Raw genomic sequence first — 23,665 nt, 5'->3', positions numbered from 1 at the left:
TTCTATGATACTGTAAGATTTTAACATTAAGATTAATATAAGACATAAAAAACTCTTGTATTATATCTTTACAACTTTTCTGTAAACCTAAAACTAGGTCAAAGAAAGAGGTTATAAAAAGGCTCAACTTATCAGGACCTTACTTTATACTAGTAAATGTGCTATGAAAGAAAAATAGCATTTTAGCTTTCCCACGTTTAGTTACCAAGTATACATATAATACACCTAGCCTTGACTGCTTTACTATAGTAATTATTTTTAATGCTAAAGAAGAAAGCAAATTTTTAGAGAAACGAATCAGTAAAGCATTTTTTATTAACTTTTTTGACAAACCAACAGTAAAACATATGTTACCTAACAATAACTGTGTCCCTTCCCTTTATGTATGTATGAGTCTTAAGATAAATGTCATTCAGATTTTTATCTGGACAACAAATTCAAAGGCTCCTTAAGAAATAAGAAATGAAATACCATGGTCACTAGTGTAAGTAGACTAAATATAAAAGCTATATATATAATGTGTGTGTGTATGTGTGTGTGTGTGTATATATATATACACACACATATTAAAAACATCAATGTTTTGATCAATGCAACTAATATGAGATTACAATAACTCACTACTTTAAATAGTATTTCAATCACATATAACAAATTAAGATACTGTTTAGGGGAAAGCAGCCTCAGAAAGAATTATTTAAAAAAGGCATATTAATACTTAACTTTAATCAAACTAAGTATCAACCTTTCCCCCAACCCATAAAGACTTCATGTCTCTAAATAGTTCTTGCATCATGAAAGATAACTTGAAAAATTTAAATACATCTCAAGGCATTAGATGCTTATGCACTCTATGTGAGTCCAACTTTTACTGCCCAGAGTTTCTTGTCATGGTGGCCTAATGTCATGAAAGTCTGGTTGCCAGATCTTTTAGTTTTTATTTGCAACAGAGCTATACCTTTCAGCAATTATATAAACTACATCTAAGTTATTTTCTAATGGTAGCAGAATGATATATATGCTTTATTAACTAAAACAGTACTTTTGTAAATTTTTCTAAGAATTCCATAAATACAAAAAAAAAAAAAAAAAACCAGAAAAGACTTGAGGGGTTTGGGAAATAAACCCCTTTTATTTTCATGTTAAATCTATATAAGTTTAATTTATTTCCAAACTTTCTAAGTTCTTCCAGACTTCTGGCATTCGTAGTATTTCCTAATTTTTCTTCTTGAGCTCTGCACTGCCTCAAAACCTATCCAAACAAATCTAATTCTGTGTTACCTATATTTAATATAAAGTACAATATATAATCACATTGTATCACTAGAATTGTGAAGCTCTTCATGAATTATTTAAAAAAAAAAATTCCAAAAGAATTTAGCTATTTTATTTAACATGTAATAGACAGTCATAAAATAAGTCCATATATTTAGTTTTCTGATATCCTAACGCATTTTCACAAACTTCTTAAGTCTACAATTTTATATAGTTTTCCATCAGGGAGACAGATATATATACTTTCTTTTTATATTTAACTAAAGGTTTTAGGAGGGTTTACTCTATAAATCAGTAACAATTTAGTCATAACACCATACAAACACATTTAAATATTCAGGAAAGAGGTTTTTAAGATTATTGCTTAGTGTTATACAATGGTGAATTTTAACCAGATTGATACCCCTGTATTCTTATTTATGTTTCCTGTACTCTTACATCATACTGCTTGGCAAGTAATGTAAGTTTTGATGTAATTTAAAAATTCATGTAGTTGTAAACAAATTCTAATTTGTTAAACTATTCATATATTCCCCTTTACTTACTACACTATCCCAGATTTAATCCTCCTTAATCATTCCCACATAGAAAAAAACTGCAGAGCATCATCTCTTCCTTAAATATTTTCAAGTACTGTAAAAACACAAATCCATGAAAAAAACTGACTAAATTTGACATTTCATCTTGCTTTACTAATTATGAAATAGAAAGATGTAAAAACATGTTCCTTAATATTTCTCTGCTTAACAAAGAAATAAAAAAAAATACTGTAAGTATGGTTATGGGCTATTTTCCAGCCTCATCAAGTATAGGACACAACTGTGGTTCCTACCATTAAGGAGAAACGAATAATCAATCTTAAATTATACAAAAGAAAGATGAGAGGCACAAAAAGACAGACTAACTTTGGCTTTTAAGAACCTAATGTTAACCCTGAAATGCCAGATTCAGTAACACAACAACAAAAGATTACAGCAGCAAGCCACCACTTCACACAGTATTAAGAATTCTGAAATATGTAATAGCCTTCCTCCCATCTCCCACTCAATCGGTTGTGTCGTCTTTTTGTTTTTCCTGCTTTTTCGCTGCAGGCAGTTCAAGGCTTGCCCACTGCATCGGTTCAGCTTTTCTCATAGTGATCTCAATCTTTGTTGCAGTCATAGTTACATAACTTCGCTTTACATCAATCACCTGTAACATATTGAAGAGAATTACAAGAAACCTGGGTGGTTTTATTAACCTCAGAGGAAAACATCAGACTTGCTTATGCCAGTAATCCCAGATCCAAGCTTCTAAAGGCCTCTTTTATATATAGACTTAAACTTCTTGGGAGGATACATTGTTAAGTTATATATCTATACTTTGCATCGGTGTTTACAAAAGAACTGTCTTTTATTCTACAAATGATATCTTAAGTTATCAGAAAGAAATTCTTATAATAAATTGGTAATACTTACACCCCATAATTTCACATTTTGATCAAATTCCTTCTCTCCTTCAAATACAATGTGCACATTTAACTGAAAAAGATATACACAGGTTTATGGTACCAAACACTGATTATAAAAATAAGATGGACAAAAATAAATTAAGCTGTTTTAAGAAAGGGTCAATACTATATTGTTTCGTATGAGAAAAGCCATTGACAAAAAGGAATACTTGGCTTCAAGTTTCATACTTGGAACTAAGAACTATGTTACTTGATAAATCATCTACTACAGAATCTCCAGGATGTTTCAGTAACTCTATTATGCAGAAATTTTCACTTAAAATAGTTTCACAGAAGTAATTTAAATTATTTTCATGTGGGAGTCCTTATAAAATCTTACCCCTAAATCAGCTGAGATATGAACAATACTTTAAAATACAGTAACAAAGAATGATGTTGATAAAAGAATTTTTACCTAAAATTATTAGGTGTACTTACCAATGTGCTATTTGCTTCTACTCGACTAAGTTCTGGAAGTGAATTTTTAGCATATACTGAAATGGTAACTTCACCTCCAGTCTGATGCCAGTCATGTCTACATGGAACAACTTTCTTCCCCTGTAATATAAGAGAAACTCTGTAAGTTTAAAAAGTGCTGCATAGGGGCCGGGCACGGTGGCTCATGCCTGTAATCCCAGCACTTTGGGAGGCTGAGGTGGGCAGATCACGAGGTCAGGAGATTGAGACCATCCTGGCCAACACAGTGAAACCCCGTCTCTACTAAAAATACAAAAAAAGTAGCTGGGCATAGTGGCACATGCCTGGAGTCCCACCTACTCAGGAGGCTGAGGTAGGAGAATTGCTTGAACACAGGAGGCGGAGATTGCAGTGAGCCGAGATTGCACCACTGCCCTACAGCCTGGGTGACAGTGCAAAACTGTCTAAAAAAAAAAAGTGCCACATAATTAATTTCTTAAAAACAGGAATTCAATCCATCTAACTTAGAAAAAATTACCATGCACAACTAAGCACTTAATGTTTAAGGGCAAAAAACTTCTAAATTTTCCAAGTGGCTTAAACAACAAAATATATCATGATATAAAGATTCTTCAAAACATTTATGATTTGAGAACACACTTATTCCTATCCTTTGTTTTTTTCTTTTAGGGCCATAGTTTTAAAACACCTTTAAAAAGACAATTTAAGAACTTCTACTAAATTTAATCCAATTTTAACATTCTGTAATTTACTAAGTACTGTCATCAAAACATTCTTTAAAGACTGAAATGAAAGGCATTTGCTTAGTGGGATAAATCAGACAATACCTTAAACCTCATGGACTAGAAAAGTTATTTATTTTCTACAAATCAGAATCTAGGAAAAAAGCAAAAAACCTGATCAGTTATTACTTTCTTCCCATTTTCATAAAGAACAAATAACTTCTGGATTTTCTGATTATGGAAATAATCCTACATACCAGTAGTATACTGCCCTATCAGTAATTTTCTTTTTTTAACAGAGGCAAATGGTGATTTGTTATATAAATGGGAACAATTTAGTTACATAATTCAGGAATTCTGAGACACTACGTTGTAAAAGGTACAATTTTCATTTTGATACAATTACATTAAATTTAAATTATAGATATCACTCACATTTCTGCCCTTGGCTATTTAGACACTTAATACCTGAAAACTGCATACGTTAAAAAACGAGAAAAAATACTTCATTTTATCTAGGATTATACTCTCAACATAATAGAAAACAACATTTTATTTTTTCAAACTAAAATTTTCAAATTTCTGGACTATATGATATATAGATCACTTTATTTTAAAAACATTTCTGATAGCTTTGTGGTAGATGAATTTTTATAACTTCAGGCATATTTTTATAATATCCAACTATGTGTTGTTAAGAAGCAGCAACTATACAATATTCAAATATTGAAATCTCTAAATTAATTTGAAAATTTAATACATTATAAACTACACTAACTATAACTAACAGACAAAAACTTATTAAGCAATAAGTTGCCCATCCTCTTACAATTTAATGGGATTTTGGGAAAGTGTTTGCATAGCCCCAAGTCTTTTCAAAAAGCTGTCTAGGGAAAGAACTGATGCTTTTTTTCTTTCTTTTGATAAATATCCCATTAGCAAGCAGAGGCATTCAAAAGAATTCCACTGAAACAAGACTGCTTATTCTCCTCTCCCGCCACTAGGTGAAGTGTCTGTGCATCTGTAAATGACTGAATGAAGTTTCAAGTGGCCAAAAGAATAATCAGAGGTCTAAATGTTTAACATTATCAAATTCATAGAAAAGTAATTTTTAAAGAACAAAAATTAAGAACAGGCCATGGAGCTAATTTTATTAAATAAAAAGACAAAAAAAGTGCTTTAATTTTGTCAGGTGTAAGTGTTTCATAAAACCCCACATGCTTGTATCAAAATAGACAATGGCTATTTTGCTCAAAAAGCAGTGGCTTGACTCAGATTCATTTTATTTTGTAGTCATATCAAAGCTTTATGGTGCAAAAAAAGAAAACTTTTTTTAAATCTAAAGACAGAATAATTTCAGATCTTTAAAAAATGACTCAGATGAATATAAACCCAGTGTGTTACTTTTGGAAGAGTTACTTACAGCATCCTTTTTAGTCCACATGTGTTTCCCTGTTGTACAGCCCTCTTGGGCTAAGAATGTATTAAAATCAGAAGTTTTTCTTCTACAACAGCTCCAGTATTTCATCCTTTAAATTATTACAGAAAAATTTCAGAAATAAAATCTCACAACCAATTAAATCTAGAAGTATTTTAGGGATAAATCTGACTTTTAAAGAAGTCAGTAAGTGTGCAACTCAAGTATCTAAGTTACTAAACAGCTAAATATAGATGTAAAGTATCTATCAGGAAGACTATATTTTAAAACCAGGTTGCTGTTTATTACAGTAATCTTGAAGCTCCTGAGTAGACACTTAAACTATAGAAATGATCCCTGCAAGTATAGTCTTCCTGAATGAAGTCACTTAAAACCATCATATATTCCAAATCAGCCTTTCAGTGATGACTCACACTCCAGTTCCTTCATGAAGCTACCAAAAACTTTTATGACCAAAGAATTATAACCTATTTCAATAAGTCAATATAAACAAATTAAAATTTAATAATTATACAACATATCCCAAAGTAGGTTATACCCACTATTATTTACTTGAGATAAACTGAAAAGAGGAAGACAAAAATCAAGGCAAAACTTGAGGTTTCAAATCCTGAAGAATGTGGAAACAGAGTGGAAGATTCTTACAGTGCTGCATTTCTATAAACTAGAACGTAATACAGAAGAGAGGTTCCTCTCAATTGAGGAAGGTGGAAAAGTATGGGTCTTCTTGGGAAAATGGTATCTTAGTGCCCCAGGACCCAAAATTCTAAATGCCCTACAATGTGTAGGACAGTCCTTCAAACAAAAAATTTAGCCCAAATAGAGATATAAGGTATAAAGAAAAACACTTTTAATTATAGAGTATAAAGAAAAACAGGGGGTTTATATCTCAATGACCACTTAAGAACTGTTAACCTGGCTTCTGTTTTCTCATGTAGAAACATACAAACCCCTGTGATTTCTAGGTTATTGGGAAGATGTTAATGACAATGTAAGTAAAATGCCTAATAACACACTGCATTGCAAACAGTGTTTAAAGACAGACCTGTTTAACTTTGTAAATTCTACCACAGAGTATGTTAGTAAGTCATGCATAAGTTACCCCTCATGGAAAATAGGTACTCCAGAATGATATACACAGACTTCTTCTAGACTCTCTAGACCCCGATATGTCTAAAAGAGAAACAGAGAAAAAAAATTAGCTGCATATCTCACAGTTACATCTCATACATATTTGCAGTACTGATGAACTCTACGAACTTTACAAAATACTTAAATGACAATTACCTACAAAATTCATAAATCCATCCCATGCCATTCTGTTAAAAAAATGAAAAATGATTCCCTTTTGGACTTGGTTAAGTTTTAGGTCCCTGCGAGAAAGTCATATTAAGATACTTTCAGCCTTTGGAGTATGAGATCCCATCCAATCATATTCAAGTACTTAAATTTAGAAAACAATGTTGATGCCAAGAAATTAATACTCTCAACAGAAATACAGTTACGTCATGACTTATGTGTACAGTAAACTCCATGTAGGTATTAGCAAATAATATGAGAAATCTAATAAGCAATTCTGGAAGTCCTGAGTGATGGTGATTTCTTATCCCTATAAAGGGTAAAATGAGCTGCAGACCTATATATATATCCAGGGTTTGTCTGGAAGATCCGGGCCCCATTGCTGCTGTAGATGGAGGCTCTACAGATGAATTCACAAAAAATTATGTTAATAAAACATGGATGTAGCCAGTAGTATATTTTCTATTTTTGTATTTATAGCGACTACCTACAAACAGAAAATAAAATTCTGTTTATCTTTTATAAATCCAAAGTACAGTACTAGATGTGTATATCTCAAGATATTTCACAAAAACATAAAACTCAGTATGTTAGCATCTAAACTTAATGCTACTGTCCCCAAAGTCTATTATTTTCCCCATATTATTTGATGGCACCATACTCAGTTTCTCAAAGCAAAATCCTGTAGTTCTTCAGCATCTCCTTTCCCTCTACCCATAGGTAATCTATAATGAAATCTCATCAATTTGATATGAATATATCAATTTAATTTGTTAATCTTCCTCATAAACTAGCAGATTTTAAGCAATCAGACTATACTAACAGGTTTCTACTAATTCATTTCTTAGCGTTCAATTTCTGTTCTCAATTATCAAATTACTATCACTCTCTTGTTTAAAGTTCTTTAATTACATCCGCGTCATACCTAATTATAAAATAAGCAGTTCCAGGTCATTCACATATTTAAATATGCCTATACATGAGAAAACACTCACAGTCCTGAAGTAAGCAACAATTTCTTAAACAGGACATAGAAAGCACTGGTCATAAAGAAAATGTTGGACAAATTGGATTTTATTAAAATTAAAAAGCCTGTGTTTATTAAAGTGATTAAGAGAGTGAAAAAGCACATAACTTCTGACAAAAGACTCAAAGCTAAAACATTTAAAGAATTCCTACAAATTGGTAAGAAAGAGACATTAGAGAGATAGGTAAAAGATTCTGCACACTTCACAAAAAGATATAAAAATGGCTAATAAACATACATGAAAGCACTCATCATTAGGGAAGTACAAATCAAAACCATGATGAAAATACTACACACACACTAGAATGGTTAAAATTTAAAAAACAAAACAGAACTGGCATAACAAGATTTTAACAAACTGTAGGACAAGTTGAACCAGCCTCACATACTGCTGGTAGAAATGAAAAGATTTACAATCACTTTGGAAAACTATGTGGAAGTATCTGTTAATGCTAAAGATACACACAGGGGCATACTTAATCCAAAATTCCAAATGCTCCAAAATCTGTAACTGTTTGACAGCCAACATCATGGTTAAAGGCAATCTCATTGGAGCATTTCAGATTAGGGATGCCTTACTAACTGGTAAGTACAATGCACATATGCCAAAATTTTAAAAAAATCTCCAAAATACTAGAAATGGAACAAGTCATCGACAAGAATGTTCATAACAGACTGGGTGCAGTGGCTCACACCAGTAATCCTAGCACTTTGGGAGGCCAAGGTGGGTGGATCACCTGAGGTCAGGAGTTTGAGACCAGCCTGGCCAACATGGTGAAACCCTGTCTCTAGTAAAAAATACAAAAATTAGCCAGGCCTGGTGGCGGGGGCCTGTAAACCCAGCTATTCAGGAGGCTGAGGCAGGAGAATCACTTGAACCTGGGAGGCAGAGGTTGCAGTGGGCTGAGATCATGCCATTATGATCTTGTCACTCCAGCCTGGGTGACAAGAGCGAAATTCCATTTCAAAAAGAATGTTCATAATAGCATTATTCAAAAACGATTTTTTTAAATTACAGGACAATATAAAGCAAAAATTATTTGTGGCACATATAAATAATGACATACCTAAAAGGAATTAAAAAAACAAAACTACAGCTACATGCAACAAAGATTAATAAAACAAGCATTATTATTCAAAAGAAGATGAACACGAGTACATATTCTATGATTATTTTTACATTAAATTCAGAAAGAGAAAAAAACTAACCTATGTTGACAGGAAAACATTTGAGAGAGAGTAACAAAATGCTTAAGGAGTGGTCTGCACTGATAATGAGTTTCACTTTGTGAAAATCCCTTGAGCTACAAACTTGTATTTGTATATCCTTTAACAAACTTCAATGTTATATTTCAGTAAAAAATATTCAAAATTTCTCCAATTATGATGGCCTCCACAATCTAACATACAATCTAAGTTCCCTGTACTACTAAACCCTTTTAGGATCTGGCCAGGCCTACCTATCTCTGTTAATCTCAACTCCACAGCAGCAAATTTTTATCATCACATAATTTTCTCTATACTTCTGCTATTATTTATGCTTGAAATACCCTTTTTCTATTTTCCCTGTCATTCACTTTTCAAAACCCATCTGATACCTTCTCCTTGATCTTCCTTTATTATCCTATCACTTGTACTGCATTCCCCACTCCAGTAATTACTCATTCCCTTTTATCTACTACTTCTACCTCATATACATGTAAATAAAATTATATCTCCATTCCTTAAATCATTTAAAACTTGACATGAGGAAGAAGTGAAAACCTTCCCCCACCCCATTTTCACCTTGTTGGTTGATGATGTCACCAATTACCCACATGCTTGAGTTCCCTTCTATCCAGTCCATTAGTAAATCCTAATACAGACAGAAGCTCCTTTGCTTGCAATGTGGTTATATCCTGATGATACCATTGTTAACCATGGTAAGTTGGGAACCATCTGTACTGTACTTCCAAAATGTATCATTCATTCTACAAGCACTATTCTAAGCATTCAAGATACAACAAAGAACAACAACAAAAATCCCTATCCTCACAACTTTTACATCTGCAGGGGGAATCAGATTGTACAGATCATAAGCAAAATAAATATGCCAAATAAGTAACATAAAGTGATTAAGAGCAATGGAGAAAAAAGGAGGAGAAGAAACATTGGAGGATATGCAAATTTTACATCATGTAGGAAGAGGCAGGGAAAGGCCTTATTGATATGTTTGACTGCATCCCGTATTAATCACTTCTCAACACAACTATTCTCCAATCTCACTGCCTGGTCTTCCATAACAGCATCCTAGCTGGTTTCTCTTCTTCCAATTCCACTCCTGTTCTGTCACCACATATTTACCATTCACCAGCCACAGAATCTTTTTAAAACCCTTCTCTAAAGGGTTAGAAATAAATAAAGAAGTAATAGCTTCTCAAAATACTTAGAATAAAGCCAAAATACCTCATCATGGCTTCTAAGAACCTCCATAATCTTGTCTACCTCTCCTACCTGCTATCCTTGCCCAAGCTCCACCAACCTTGCTATTTCTTGAATAGCCAAGTTCTAAAGCCTCTGCTCAAGCTTCTCCATTCCAAAACACTCTTCCCCCAGGTTTACATAGTCCATACAGTACAACATGAAGATTTCTGATTTAGTGTCACTATGTCAAAAAGGACTGCCGATAATCTTACTAAACAGCTCCCAAGCACTCCTCAGTATGTTCTATTTTCTTCCAATCATCTTGATTTGTAATATCTAATTACTTATTTGTTGCTCTTCTCACCATTCTATAATATCAGCTCTGTAAGGACAGAAATTTTTGCTTTATTTGATACTATGTCTCCAGCCCATAAAATGTCTGGCACATAATAAGTACTTAGTAAATGTTAATAAGTAACTTGGAATTACTTATTTCCATTATTCTATTGGACATGATGCTACTCAGACAGAGTCTCTTATCCATACTGTAGCCCTAGTCCTCAGCATAATGTCCAATATATAATGAGCATGCAAGTATTTGTTGAGTCAGTGAACTGCACTTTCCTCAAAATTAAAATTTTACTTCATAGCACATCACAAATTTTTTAATATATACCTTTGAACACCCTCCATTCTTACATGAAGTCCCAATCTTAATTTCATCATTGTCTTCTTCTGAAACAAAGGAAAAAAATCAAATTAAAAAGTTAAAATAGAACTTTGCTGCAGCACCATTCTTAAAAAGTAGGTTTTTCCAGAAAACAATATTTAAAAAAAAAAACAACTGTGACCAGGTTTTGCCTGTATCTTCAAAATGATATATGACACATTTCTTTTTTTTTTTTTTTGAGGACCTGATGTCTTTGACAATGCAGTTTTTTTCCATAACAAAATGTTATAGCCAATATCGTAACTTTGTAAAAGAAATCATGAAAGGATGTTTCCCTCCCATGATACCAGGTGTAAGGTTAGAGAATACTGAATGTGCAAGAAAATATTTTAAATTATCAAAGAAACTTAGCTCATTCTTAAAAAAGTAATGAACCATAAAAGAAAAAAATATACCATAGGTTCTCATTTTGAATAAAGACATATGGAACTCACCTATTAGTTCTGGAGTATTTGTGGTATATTGTATCTGACATTTAGAAGAAAGTAAGTTTTTTAACTACGATGTGCTACTTCTCCCTATTTATATTCAGTAAACTGATGCTCTCACTTTTAAATAACTGCTTAACTGTACCAGAAAATAAATTACAATAAAACAAAATAAAAATCTTACCTTTCTTATCTTCTTCATTCCCTGAAGACAGTTTAAGTTTATCAAGTGCTTGTTTTAGGGAGGCAGATATTTTTAATTCCAAATTTGTCATTGGTTCATCTGGGCTGAAGAATTTTGAAACCTTATTACCATTATTAATATACCAAAATATTTATTTGTACTCCAAATTAATAAATTTAAAAGCTTTTTGAGAAACCAAATGCTTTGTGAATCAAATGATTCCCATTAAAAAGTATAAAGTATTTTACAAATAATTGTTACAATGTATCTACATTCAGTTTGAACAGAAAAGCTCTTTATATTAGAATAGTAAGTCTCAAATAATCACACTGTTGCCAGCATATTTATTAATCAGTTGCACTAAAGAGAAGGGAATAAAGACTAAGAATCCAAGTTTTTCAAGATGAGTAATACTGAGGAAAGGAACATAAAGTAGTTTTACAGCCCATGCCCAAGCTAAATGCTGAGCACATAATAAACAGGAAATATAAGTAAGTTAGTTCTAAGTGAATCCGTACTCACTTCTACCAGTGGGGATTAATTCATGTGGACAATGGCATATGCATCTATAAATCAGCTATAATCATATTGCAAGGCAATTTCAGTAAGGTTAAAAAAATATCTTCTAACATGTCATAATGGCTAAGTATTGTATACACAATTTAAGTCCATTCAATAAGTAAGTATTAAGCATACGAATAAACAAAGCAAAAGTGTAGGCTATTCATCCTATATCCACAATGAAAAACCTAACGAGGCATTTTAAAAGTACACAGGCATGGCATGGTCCCTTATGCCCACAATCCCAATATTTTGGGAGGTTGAGGCAGGAGGACTGCTTGAAGCCTGGACAACATAGTGGAACCCTATCTCCACAAAACATAAAAAGTATTAGTCACTGATGCGGTTTCCCTGTGTTCCACCCCAATCCGCATCCTAAATTCTTGCTCCCATAATCCCCACATGTTGTTGGGGGGGACCTGGTGGGAGGTAACTGAATCATGGGGGTAGCTTTTTCCCATGCTGTTCTCATGATGGTCCATAAGTCTCAGAAAATCTGATGTTTTCTTCTTGCCTGCCACCCTGTAAGATACTCGTTTGTTCCTCCTTTGTCTTCTGCCATGATTCTGAGGCCTCCCCAGCCATGTGGAACTAGGAATCCATTAAACCTCTTTGTCTTTATCAATTACTCAGTCTCAGGTGTTTTTTCAAAGCAGTGTGAAAATGGACTAACACAGTCATAGTAGCATACACCTACAGTCTGGGAGGCTTAGGCGGAAGGATGGTTTGAGCCCAAGAGTTCAAGACTGCAGTGAGCTATAGCCACTTTATTAAAGCCTGGGTAAGAAAGAGACTTTGTCTCTTAAAAAAGAAAAAGTATGTAAACACCTATATGCTCATAATTTTTATAATACCACCAAATGAATTTAGAATAAAATATTTAATTTTTCTAGTAAGAGTGACTCTCAAGGTCCTCCTGCCTCAGCCTGAGTAGCTGCAACTACATGAGCACACCACCAAACCCAGCTAATTTTTCTTTCTTATTTTTTTTTGGAGACAGAATCTCATTCAAGTTGTTCTTAAACTCCTGGGCTCAAAGGATCCTCCCTCCTCAGCTTCCTAAAGTGCTAGATTATGGGCTTAAGCCATAGTGCCTGGCCTCTCACTGCCCTTTAAGTAAAATAATAGCCCATTAAAGAAAAAATTAACTCATAGTATTATAGTACAGACTGCATTATATTACTAAATATATTAAGAATGAGTCATGACAGTTTTGTCTTTTCCCAATTATTTTTCTGCTAAATTGATCAACATGGCATTCGATAGTCTCTTCTGAGTATGTAAGATGGAGAGAGAATAAACTCATCCTGAGTAGTTTACTTAGCAATAATCTATAGACTGCTAATGAACAAATTAATGTCTAAAGTCTCTTAGGGTTCTTATCTTGGTTCTATATTATTCAATACTCTACACATTTAAGTAGGATCAATAGACAATTAGGGGAAAAGCATGAGTTCATACCACGAATAAAAATTTCAATAGGTGCCTATTTGCAGCCCAAAAAAATCACCTGTTTTTTTAAGTTCTGTGGTTTGATTCTAAAGCAACTGTAGCAGAAGTGCAGCATGAAGACCTGGTTCAACACAGGTACTCAATATACATGTGTGGGAATACACAGTCTCGTTATCAGAAGGCAAGTATGAAGAATCTGTACAATTCTATTGTACAATGAGCAGAAGTGGTTTTAAGACTACTTTCACAAATATGCCATCCAAATCAAATGCATTAAAAATTCACTAGTGGTAATGAGGTGAATGGTAATTTTCAGGCATCTGCAAGTAAAGAGGCGTGAATTTTTAGGCCTCTGCATTCTTTTCCACTTCAAACTCATTCCATGACAAGGAAAATTGCTTCAGAGAATTTCACCATGCCACAGTGAAAAAGATGTACTCCAAGGCACAAGAAAAGTGTGTGACTCCCCCACCCTGATGATACATGTCTCTGTAATTATGAGAGTACAATATGTGAATCTGCTATGAATTTGTATTGTGCACATGCTCTCAAGTTGAAGAGAAATACAAATTTAAGGCAGATTTAAGGGAGAAACCAAATAATTCAATGCTTGATGGCCTACAAAGTAGCTACAAATGGTATCATGCTAAATCACAAATTACCATGAACAAGTATTATTCAAGTGTGACAAAAATAGGTAACTCTATAAAGTATACCTTGGCCTTTTTATAGCTTCTACTGGCTTAGGGGCTTGAATGATGTGTTCCCGAAATTTCGGTTTCAAATCAGATAGTTCCTTCTTCTCAGTAGTCTTGACTTCAGGTTTGACTGGCTCAGGTGGCTTCTCACTATTATGTCTACCTTTTGTACAGCCCTATTAGTGAAAGATATTAAGAGCTATCTATTTTACACATGATAACAGAAACACTATCTTTTCAGTTCTTTATTGATAAATTCTATTTCACGTTTTCTCCAGTTTCATTATACTGATTTTAAGAAATTAAAAACAGAATACCAAATGTGCTATATGAATGAAGGCTTTTTAAAAAGCCTTTGAATTACACTTCATAAACATCTACTTATTCTATTAAACATAAAGCATAAACTTCTTGTTTACGTTAGAATAATTCTGGAGAACCTCACAAAGAACTGTAAAAACTAGTTATACAGAAATATCTGTTACTCAAAAAGCCCTCAATGTGAGACTCAGTTCTCAACCTAAGTTATTAGTTATATGACCTTAAGCAAAAAAATCTTTTTAAACCTCCATTTCCTCATTTGTAAAATGGAGGCAATGTCACATAAGATATTTTCTGAGAGGGTTAAATAATAAAATGCCTGGCACATTTGGCAGGTGATAACCTTCAACAAATGTTAGCTACTTTTCTACTACGTTCTGTTGAATTATCATATACACTTTTAAGACCTCTGAAATGATACAGTCAATAGCTTATCAGTTTGTTAGCAGCTTTAGTTTTCTTTCTTAGTGGTATACAAAATGATATATTTCAATAGCATCTTATATTACATAAAACTTTATCATTCCTAACTGAAAAGGCTTTAACTTGTTGCATATCACCTTTTCCTTCTTGATGTTCTTTCAGTATAACAGAAAGAACAAATCTCAAATCACAAGTGAGTAACTAATACCTTAAAATGTTAACTTCCAAAACAGATTCTTTTTTTTTTGAGACGGAGTTTTACTCTTGTTACCCAGGCTGGAGTGCAATGGCGCGATCTTGGCTCACCGCAACCTCTGCCTCCTGGGTTCAGGCAATTCTCCTGCCTCAGCCTCCTGAGTAGCTGGGATTACAGGCACGCGCCACCATGCCCAGCTAATTTTTTGTATTTTTAGTAGAGATGGGGTTTCACCATGTTGACCAGGATGGTCTCGATCTCTTGAACTCGTGATCCACCCAACTCAGCCTCCCAAAGTGCTGGGATTACAGGCATGAGCCACCGCGCCCGGCCCCAAAACAGATTCTTTATTTCAGAAGCTGTGGAAGGGAGATGAGCTGCTTTTTAAAAGGTGTTATCTGCAAGCTGATGAAGACCAATCAATCAATATCAGAAATCAGACTCCTCAAATCTGAAGCTTTCTATAATGTGTACTTTTAGGGAGATAATCTAGAAAAAAAAATTAGTACTTACAACAATACTTAAGAAATCAGAAAAATCAGTTGTTCTTCTCTTACAGCACGACCAACCCTATGGAAAATATGAGAAAGACACTAAAAACTCTATTTGCATGGGAACCATGACCCACGAAAACATTCTACTTGCACTTATCTACTTGTGTCCTGCAGTAACTTGCATGTAAACAGAGTGCAAAATTTTACTGTTCTATATAATTCACTTAATCAAGTGAAATGAACTTTAGTCTTTGATTTTTAAAAAACCAATTAACCAATGTTTAAGTGATTTGTGCTGTGGCCTATCATCAAAGGAAGCACGTTTATAAAACAAAAACTGCTTCTGTTTTCAACAATCACGTCTGGCTTTTTAGAAGAAAAACATTGCGAAGTTCCTAAAATTATAACATATTTAAGGAATATTCAAAATAAGTATAGGTATTTGACTTTTGAATCTGTTACATTAAAGATAATAACTATAATTTAGTTTTTAGACATAATCCATTTTAGTTTCACAATAGGCATTCTATTTTCAGAACAACACAGATTAACACAGCAACCAAAGCACTATTAAGTCTCTGACGGTGAAGTGATCTTTTCAGTGAGAAGCATAAAGGCACAGAAATTGTATTACTATTTGTAATTTCTGAACAAACTATCAAGTGACTTACCAAAAAATGGCTTAAATAATTATCATCTCTTAATTCCAATGTATTATAGAGAAAAGAGAAACAAAAACGCAAAATCTCAAAACTTGGAACTTCAGATTAAGATTTGGGCCTTAATTCAGATTAGGAAGCAACTTTGCACATATCTACCTGGATCTCTCTGATTTTCCAATAGACTGCATAAAAAATTGGCAGTTTTTTTTCCCACAATATGAACTTGTAGGTTCCTTTTCTTTAAAGAAAATTTTAAATATCCTGTAATTCAAGTTTTCCTTTATTTTTAAATTTAGTTCTCTTTTACTGTGAATTGAGATGTAGATCAATTACTACCTAAATACAGGGTTTAAATAGCATCAATAATATAGTCAACAGAAAAGTTATTCTACAGAGAAAAAGTTTTACTGTCTTAATCATGTACTGAATTATGTCAGATACTATGATACATGTAAAATGTGAAAATAGGTAGGCCAGCTGTTCCCAAATGCCAATCTGGATTCTATGCTAGTCCTCAGTACAATGAGAAAAGGAAAAATAAATTTAAGTTATGTGATATAAGGTTGCTAGCTGTCTTTTTCAGCAAAATTGCCCTTTTCTACGAATATGCCCCTCCTAATATTAAAATAGTCTTTCTTTTGTCAATGCAATGTTTAACTTCTTACTTGGCCAAATAGAAAACTAGTATCCCTATATTGATGTATATATACATTTTATCTGAAATCTTCTGGGCTGTGAAATCCAATAATCTTGGAAAGTCTAGGACTTTAAGATATGGTTATAAAATAGAGACAATAATAAACACTGCAACTGCAGAAGAGAAGCAAAAATACTTCAAAGTGAAATCATTAAGACTTGAAATGATTAACAGTGCAGGTGAGAGAAAAAAAGAGCAATGGCATCACAGCACCACAGTTTCCACCCCCAGAAAGATTTGTAAAACTAAAAATAGGAAAGGAGGAGTTAAGGTCTCAACTTGCCCTACTGAATGCCTGCTCTGTTTTCCTCACTCAGAACTAACCAGACTAATAATACATCTTTGGTTAGGTGTGGTGGTATAACAGTAAATCCAAAAGAGTCTAACTACTCTCTGGAAGGTATAATTAGACACTTGAAGGGCACCAAAAATATTTAAACACGTTAATACTACTTATGTTCCTGAGAACCAAAGTAATAGTACCTAAAAGCATGGCAGCTCCACTACAGCATTTTCTTTTGAGATATACAAAGGACAAGTCTTTATCATATTATCATGAATTTTAAAAAAATGACCAGCAAAAATCTAGTCAAGCAACAGGCAACCGATTCTCCAGAACATCAAAGAAGTATAGCTGGAAAATAGGTAACACTTATTTTAAGGAAAAAAACACTCTAAACTTACGTGTTTGTCCTGAGACTAGCATTAAGTATTTCTAACATAACAATATTTTCTAAACTTTAGAGCTGTTATTAGTCAGCAGTGACAGACTGAGATTCAATACAACCACTCTACTTTTCCAAAATATTACAAAAGTGAAGAAAGGGGTGTTGAAAATGAGAATTAAGGCCAGGCATGGTGGCTCACAACTGTAATCCCAGTACTTTGGGAGGCTGAGGCAGGTGGATCATCTGAGGTCAGGAGTTCAACACCAGCCTGGCCAAAATAGTGAAACCCCATCTCTACTGAAAATACAAAAATTAGCTGGACGTGATGGTGGACTCCTGTAATATCAGCTCCTTGGGAGGCTGAGGCAGAATCGCTTGAACCAGGGAGGCGGAGGTTGCAGGGAGCCAAGACTGCACCACTGCACTCCAACCCAGGCGACATAGTGAGACTCCATCTCAAAAAAAAATAAAATAAAAATATAAATACAATTTTATTTCTGGAAAAGACCTTAAGGTCACCATCTACTGTCTTCTTTGCCTTTAGTGGAGCATATGCTTAAAGCACCTCCCAAAAGGTCATTAAGAACAAAGTCACTAGCTGAGAAAAAAGATTTAGTATTACATCTCTCAATTTACCACACAGATATGAAGGAAATGAAAATACAGTTCCTACCTTTAAGGCATCATGAAAGACTGGAACACCTGGGTGGTATGTGCAAGCCTCTGGAGAAAAGAGAAGGAAAAAAGTACCACTCATTATAATGAAGAAAATGTATACATGATTATCTCCTTAAGGTGTTCACCTTTAATCCTTTTCCAAACACAGGTATTTTAAAAAGGTACAAATGACTGAGTTTGATGTGCAGCACGAAGTGCAATGTATTAAAAATCCTAATTCAAGAGTATGATGGCTATGGGTAAAAACAATACAGAATTGTTTAACAGTTATATTTTATATTCCTCTAATCTTGGTAGTAAAATTTGTTTAGTAACAAACCTTCAAACCCTCAAATTTTGGCCTTCATTTTTCAGATCTGCTTTTACAGATGTACTCTCAAACTCCAAGTATTCTTGCATGCATTAATCCATAAAGGTTTCACAAGAGATTCTCTAAAAGATATTTTGGAAGAACAGGCTCAACCTTTTAAATATTGTAAAATTTTTTCAGAGTATCTAATTGCTAATTTAACTTTCCTAGACAGCAGTCAATTCCTAGGTACAAACCTCACTAAAAAGCCCTCTAGGCTGGCACCCAGTGGCTCATGCCTGTAATCCCAGCACTTTGGGAGGCTGGGGTGGGTGGATCACCTGAGGTCAGGAGATAGAAATCAGCCTGGCCTACAAGGTGAAACCCCATCTCTACTAAACGTACAAAAACTAGTGAGGTGTGGTAGTGAATGCCTGTAGTCCCAGTTATTTGGGAGGCTGAGGCAGAAGAATCGCTTGAACCTGGGAGGCCGAGGTTGCAGTGAGCTGAGATCACGTCACTGCACTCCAGCCTGGGCAACAGAGCAATCTGTTGTCCCCACACTCCAAAAAAAAGGTCTAAAGTTCTATAGTTTATTTTCAGGATTCTCACTGGGTGTTATTCTATACTTCCCTCCCCATTACACCATCAATCTTTACTTAATTCTTTTATATAAATGGTTTATTACACCTTGCAAGATGGAGTATTATATTTTTAAAAATCAGGTAACAGCTTCACGCCTCTGCAATCTGCTTGTAAAATATCTTTAAACCTTTCAAGTCTATTGAGCTTTCAATGCTCTACAACAACCCTGGCCAACATGCCACCCAGAATGACTCTGCATGTAGCCCAACACAAATTTGTAAACTTTCTTAAAACATTAGAAAAATGTATTTTTTAACCTCATTAGCTATCACTAGTGTTAGTATACCTCATGTGTGGCCCAATTCTTCCAATGTGGCCCAGGGAAGGCAAGATTGGACACCTCTGCTCTACTACCTGATTCCTGCTGTTGCCTCAAAATAATTAATTCCTGGTGGTCACAGTATCTCCCTACCCTGTATTACTAGCCAGTATTGCTTCCTTAGTAACCATGTGCTGCCTAGATACTAGCCAATGTAGAAACAAAGTGTTAGGTAACTTCCTGATACAGTAAGTAAACCCATGGATCAGAAAGATGTTATTAATACAGGGTAGTTGTGGAATTAAGGGCTGAAAAAGGAGATCGGAAGTAGAAATGGGTATGCAGAAGGCCATGAAGTTGAGAGGGGAATGGAAATAGAGGATACAGTATTTTTAAATACCAAATTTAAGGTAGTCAGAGACATAAAATGTACAATGTTTAACACAATCAGAGGCATAAAATGTCACAATACTAGTCAATTTTGGCAGAATGGGAGCAGGAATGAGTCAGATCCAAACCATACAATTAGTATGAACACAATTAGAAAACCAGTGCTTTCAAAAACAAGAAGTAATAAGCAGCTGGACATTCTTTATCCTTTATCAGTTTTAAGAGTTTTGGTAAAATTAATATTTTATGGGTAAGAAGCTGCAACACAGTAGTAGTTATTAACTATCCAGGGCTTCTAACATTGGGTCTGACCCTGGCTAAATTTCTCACTGCTGCTTGCCACTAGTTCCTTCAGTTTTCCTCGTATACGTGGATTAAATAAAACACTGTTTGTGAAGCTCTGTTTATTCTAGAATAAGTGTTTACATATGCAAGTTGCCAACTATGTCTCCCTCAAACACCCTTTAACTTGTGTTACAAATTAAAACGTTCTATCAGCTTAAAAGGGAGTCTAATTTCTGTCTATAAGGGGAAAAAATCATGAGACTCTAAGTCAACAAGCATGGTAATTATGCCGCAGCACCAAGAAAAAAAGCATTTAGTGTAGATTTCAAAAGATATTTAAGGATGGCAGATCCATCATATGGCTTCATGCAAAATGGAACTTGCTTGTGTATTTACTTCTTTAACTTATTTCTGTCAACTGTACAACGTCAAACCTCTTCCTATAAAACCGACCAACCTTACTATTTAGTTCTTGTCTCCTACTCCGTATCTCCATTTTCTTCTCCTTCCATCCACTTAACCAACTTACTTGAAAAACGCATTCTAAGCCTCTTAAAAAAAAAAAACAAAAAAACCTCATTTCGCTTAAGTAAATATACTTTCAGCGATCTTACTGAAGTTTCAGCGATCTTACTCGAATTTCTCTGCTGTATCGGGTACTGCTGACCACCCAATTATTGAGACTGTTTATTCTTTGTTTTTACTGGTCATTTTCTCCTATGCACTGCACCAAATCACACATGGATACAGACTTCCAACAAATGGCTATCTCCCCTGAACTTTATTGTCCCATACAGCAAAACATCAGCCTTTCCCCTATATTCGATATTAAAGTAGAGTATCTGCAGACATAAATGCAATTATTTTTTATGTAGGCTACCAAAATCAAAGTGCTTTCAAATCATTTCTCAAGTTTGTCATCCACTGAAATCTCACAATTTTCCTCTTGAGTAGCATCATATCTGCATCATAAAAATGTCAGTGTCCGTAACATGAGTATTGCATAGATTGGATTTACCTTTTCTTTAAAACCCTGTTTTAATAATGCAATCAATAAACCTGTGTGCCAAACCTAAGTATTTCAAACATCTCAGAGGTGAAGAGTTTAAAAGGCATGAGTTTTCATCTCCCCCACAGTGATGAAGGATGTTATTAATACTACCTCACTGAACGGAGCTTCTCAATCAATGGATCTAATTAATACCGCACGCTTCCCACGGTTGTTATGAAGATTAAGATGATAAAGCGATAATGTCTAGCATGCAGAAGACATAAACTAAATGCTAGTTCGATCTGAAAACGTGCTGTCACTTCTCACAATACGCAAGGAATCGTCTCACTTCTTCATCAATCAAAATCTCAATTCACTGATCATTTCCCGTCCTTCACCTAGTAGTCACTTTCGCTTTGGATCCTTAACTCGACATCTTGATGCTGTAGCGGACATTCGATCATTTTATACTGGAGTCAGCAATGGTATTAAAACGTGGAGACCACAACAACAATACCCAACAAAGGATGCCAGTAAGAAAAAGATAACTAACGTACCACCAGGATGCACCTACCAAAACAGTGTAAAGATACAGATTAATGTCCCTCACCTAGAACACTCGCAAGAGGTTTGTAACAGCGGATCGACTGAACACAAACTTCTATGAGGCAGGGCTTACTCGCTAGGACAAGTCCCGACCCTCGCTCCCTCTGGCGCAGGCAATCACAGCTAACACTACTTGCGGAACTGCAAAGCAAGCTCACCAGTACCTCGTTAACTTTTGCTTCCCCAGAGACTAGGGGGCCCGAGGAGAAAGGTGTTTGTTCTAAATTCCAGGCGACTTAAACCCAGCGCGGGGACGACCGGGGAAACACATGGATCCAGGGGAGCGTCCCTCTCCGCAGAGGCAGAGGGCAGTCGGGCGCCGGGGCCGGGCCATAGCCAAGGGAATGCGGCACACCAGGCGGGGTGCCGGCGGGCTGTGCGCCCAGGAGGGACCTAGACCTGGCGCCGCGCGAGAACGGCTGCAGGACGTCCGCGGACACCCTGCGGCCCAATGGGCCTCCCCCGCCGATGAGGTGGAGAGGGGAGGGAGGGCTGGCGGCGCGTTCCTCTTACCATCGGAATTGGTTTCAGGATCAAAGCGCTGACCGCAGCCCCGGTTGTAGCACAGCAAGGACATTTTCTCTTCCCACTGTCACAAGCAAGGCCCAAACGCCGGGAATGGCAAGAGGATGCCGTGGCCACTCCCGTGTAGCTAGCCCTAGTCTGACGACCAAGGCGACTGCCGGCTTCCGGAAACGATCAGCGGCGTTTCAGGAACCTTCGCGAATTTTCCGGTCGCGCAGGCGCAGCGGAGAAGGAAAGCGGCGGAGGAAGCAGCAGGAGGTCGGCACTAGCCCGGGCTACAATAGGTCGGACTGCTGCAGCTGGTAGCAACTGCGGGTCGGAGGTGGAGCCCAGACAATAGCGGAAGAGAAATGTACTGGGCAGAAACTGAAGGTGTCCAAGAGACTGACAGCTGTCTCCTGACTTCCCCAGTCCTCACTGGCAATGGGCATGTCCTCTCATCCCCTGCGGCCCGGCATCCTTCTTCCTTGCCTTGAGGCTGCGCCTTAGACTGCCCGGTGGGTATCTTCTGACCCCTTAGTTGTGCACAATAAGTGTGCAATCGTACAGTGTTTCCAAATCCTCAGGATAGAGGTGGGAGCTTAGTAAATGAGGAGAGGAATAGTGGACGAACCTCTCCGCGTGTCTGTGTCTCCGGTGCCCTCCTCTCGGGAGCAATTTTAATAACTGAACAGTTTCGTTCACGTTACTTTGAAAATACAAAACACGTAAAAATCTGAAGAACAAAATTATGGATCTGATACTGTGCCAGAAATGATCACAATTGCTCTAAGGCCCTGGGGTAATTGTTAATATTTCATATGAGCTCCCACTTAAACGATTTCTCAATACTCAGTACTCCACTATTGGAACAGCTAGTAAAACTTCAAGTGCATTATAAAAATTACAGTAATGCATTGGCTCCAACTTGCATATTTCCCAAATGTGGGACGTTTGAAAGAAAAGCAAACACTTTTTGATAACATACACTGAAGGATCTTAAAATAAGATAAGCAGCTTGTAAGAAACCTAAAAATCTATACACAGTTTCCATTGGTCTCAAGGTTATTTAGGGATCTGGCTCACATCCTCCTACCCCTGAAAAAAAGACTTTTTAGTTTTCATATTACGTTCTCTTCTACCTAGAAGTATTAAATTATTATATTGTAATCCCAACATAGATACATGTTTTCTTCTTCATTTAACTTAACATGAATATTTTTCTGTTTTGTTTTGTAATCATTATTACAAATGATGGAGTATTCTCTTGAATGAATCCACTGTAATGTAACCTTTCTCGAATTTTCCCAACTTTATTATATGTAAGTTACAGTAATCAACTTGTATATTATTTTCCTTATTTCAAATTTCCCCCTTTGGAAAAATTTGTGGAAAGCAACAGTTCTGGGGTAA

The 23,665-nt window shown here is 35.4% G+C and overlaps 1 protein-coding gene across 2 annotated transcripts; it reads right to left on the bottom strand.

The window, feature by feature from the left end:
• Positions 1-281: 281 nt before the first annotated feature.
• On the bottom strand, positions 282-22,432 carry CHORDC1 (cysteine and histidine rich domain containing 1). 2 transcript variants are annotated; one of them, XM_035265273.3, is made up of 11 exons: positions 22,262-22,432; positions 18,279-18,328; positions 15,598-15,654; positions 14,163-14,320; positions 11,434-11,537; positions 10,768-10,826; positions 6,465-6,535; positions 5,348-5,453; positions 3,203-3,322; positions 2,733-2,795; positions 282-2,466 (listed from the first exon to the last, which is right to left on the bottom strand). In XM_035265273.3, exons 1-11 carry the CDS (start codon positions 22,323-22,325, stop codon positions 2,320-2,322), a joined length of 999 nt encoding a protein of 332 aa, XP_035121164.1. In that variant the 5' UTR covers positions 22,326-22,432; the 3' UTR covers positions 282-2,319. The 2 variants fall into 2 exon arrangements, with proteins under 2 accessions (XP_035121164.1, XP_035121165.1); XM_035265274.3 differs by having other exon boundaries at positions 10,768-10,823.
• Positions 22,433-23,665: the final 1,233 nt, after the last annotated feature.

This window comes from Callithrix jacchus, chromosome 10, assembly GCF_049354715.1.
Source record: "Callithrix jacchus isolate 240 chromosome 10, calJac240_pri, whole genome shotgun sequence".
Lineage (NCBI taxonomy): Eukaryota > Metazoa > Chordata > Mammalia > Primates > Cebidae > Callithrix > Callithrix jacchus.
This window is presented reverse-complemented; position numbering and strand designations above follow the sequence as displayed.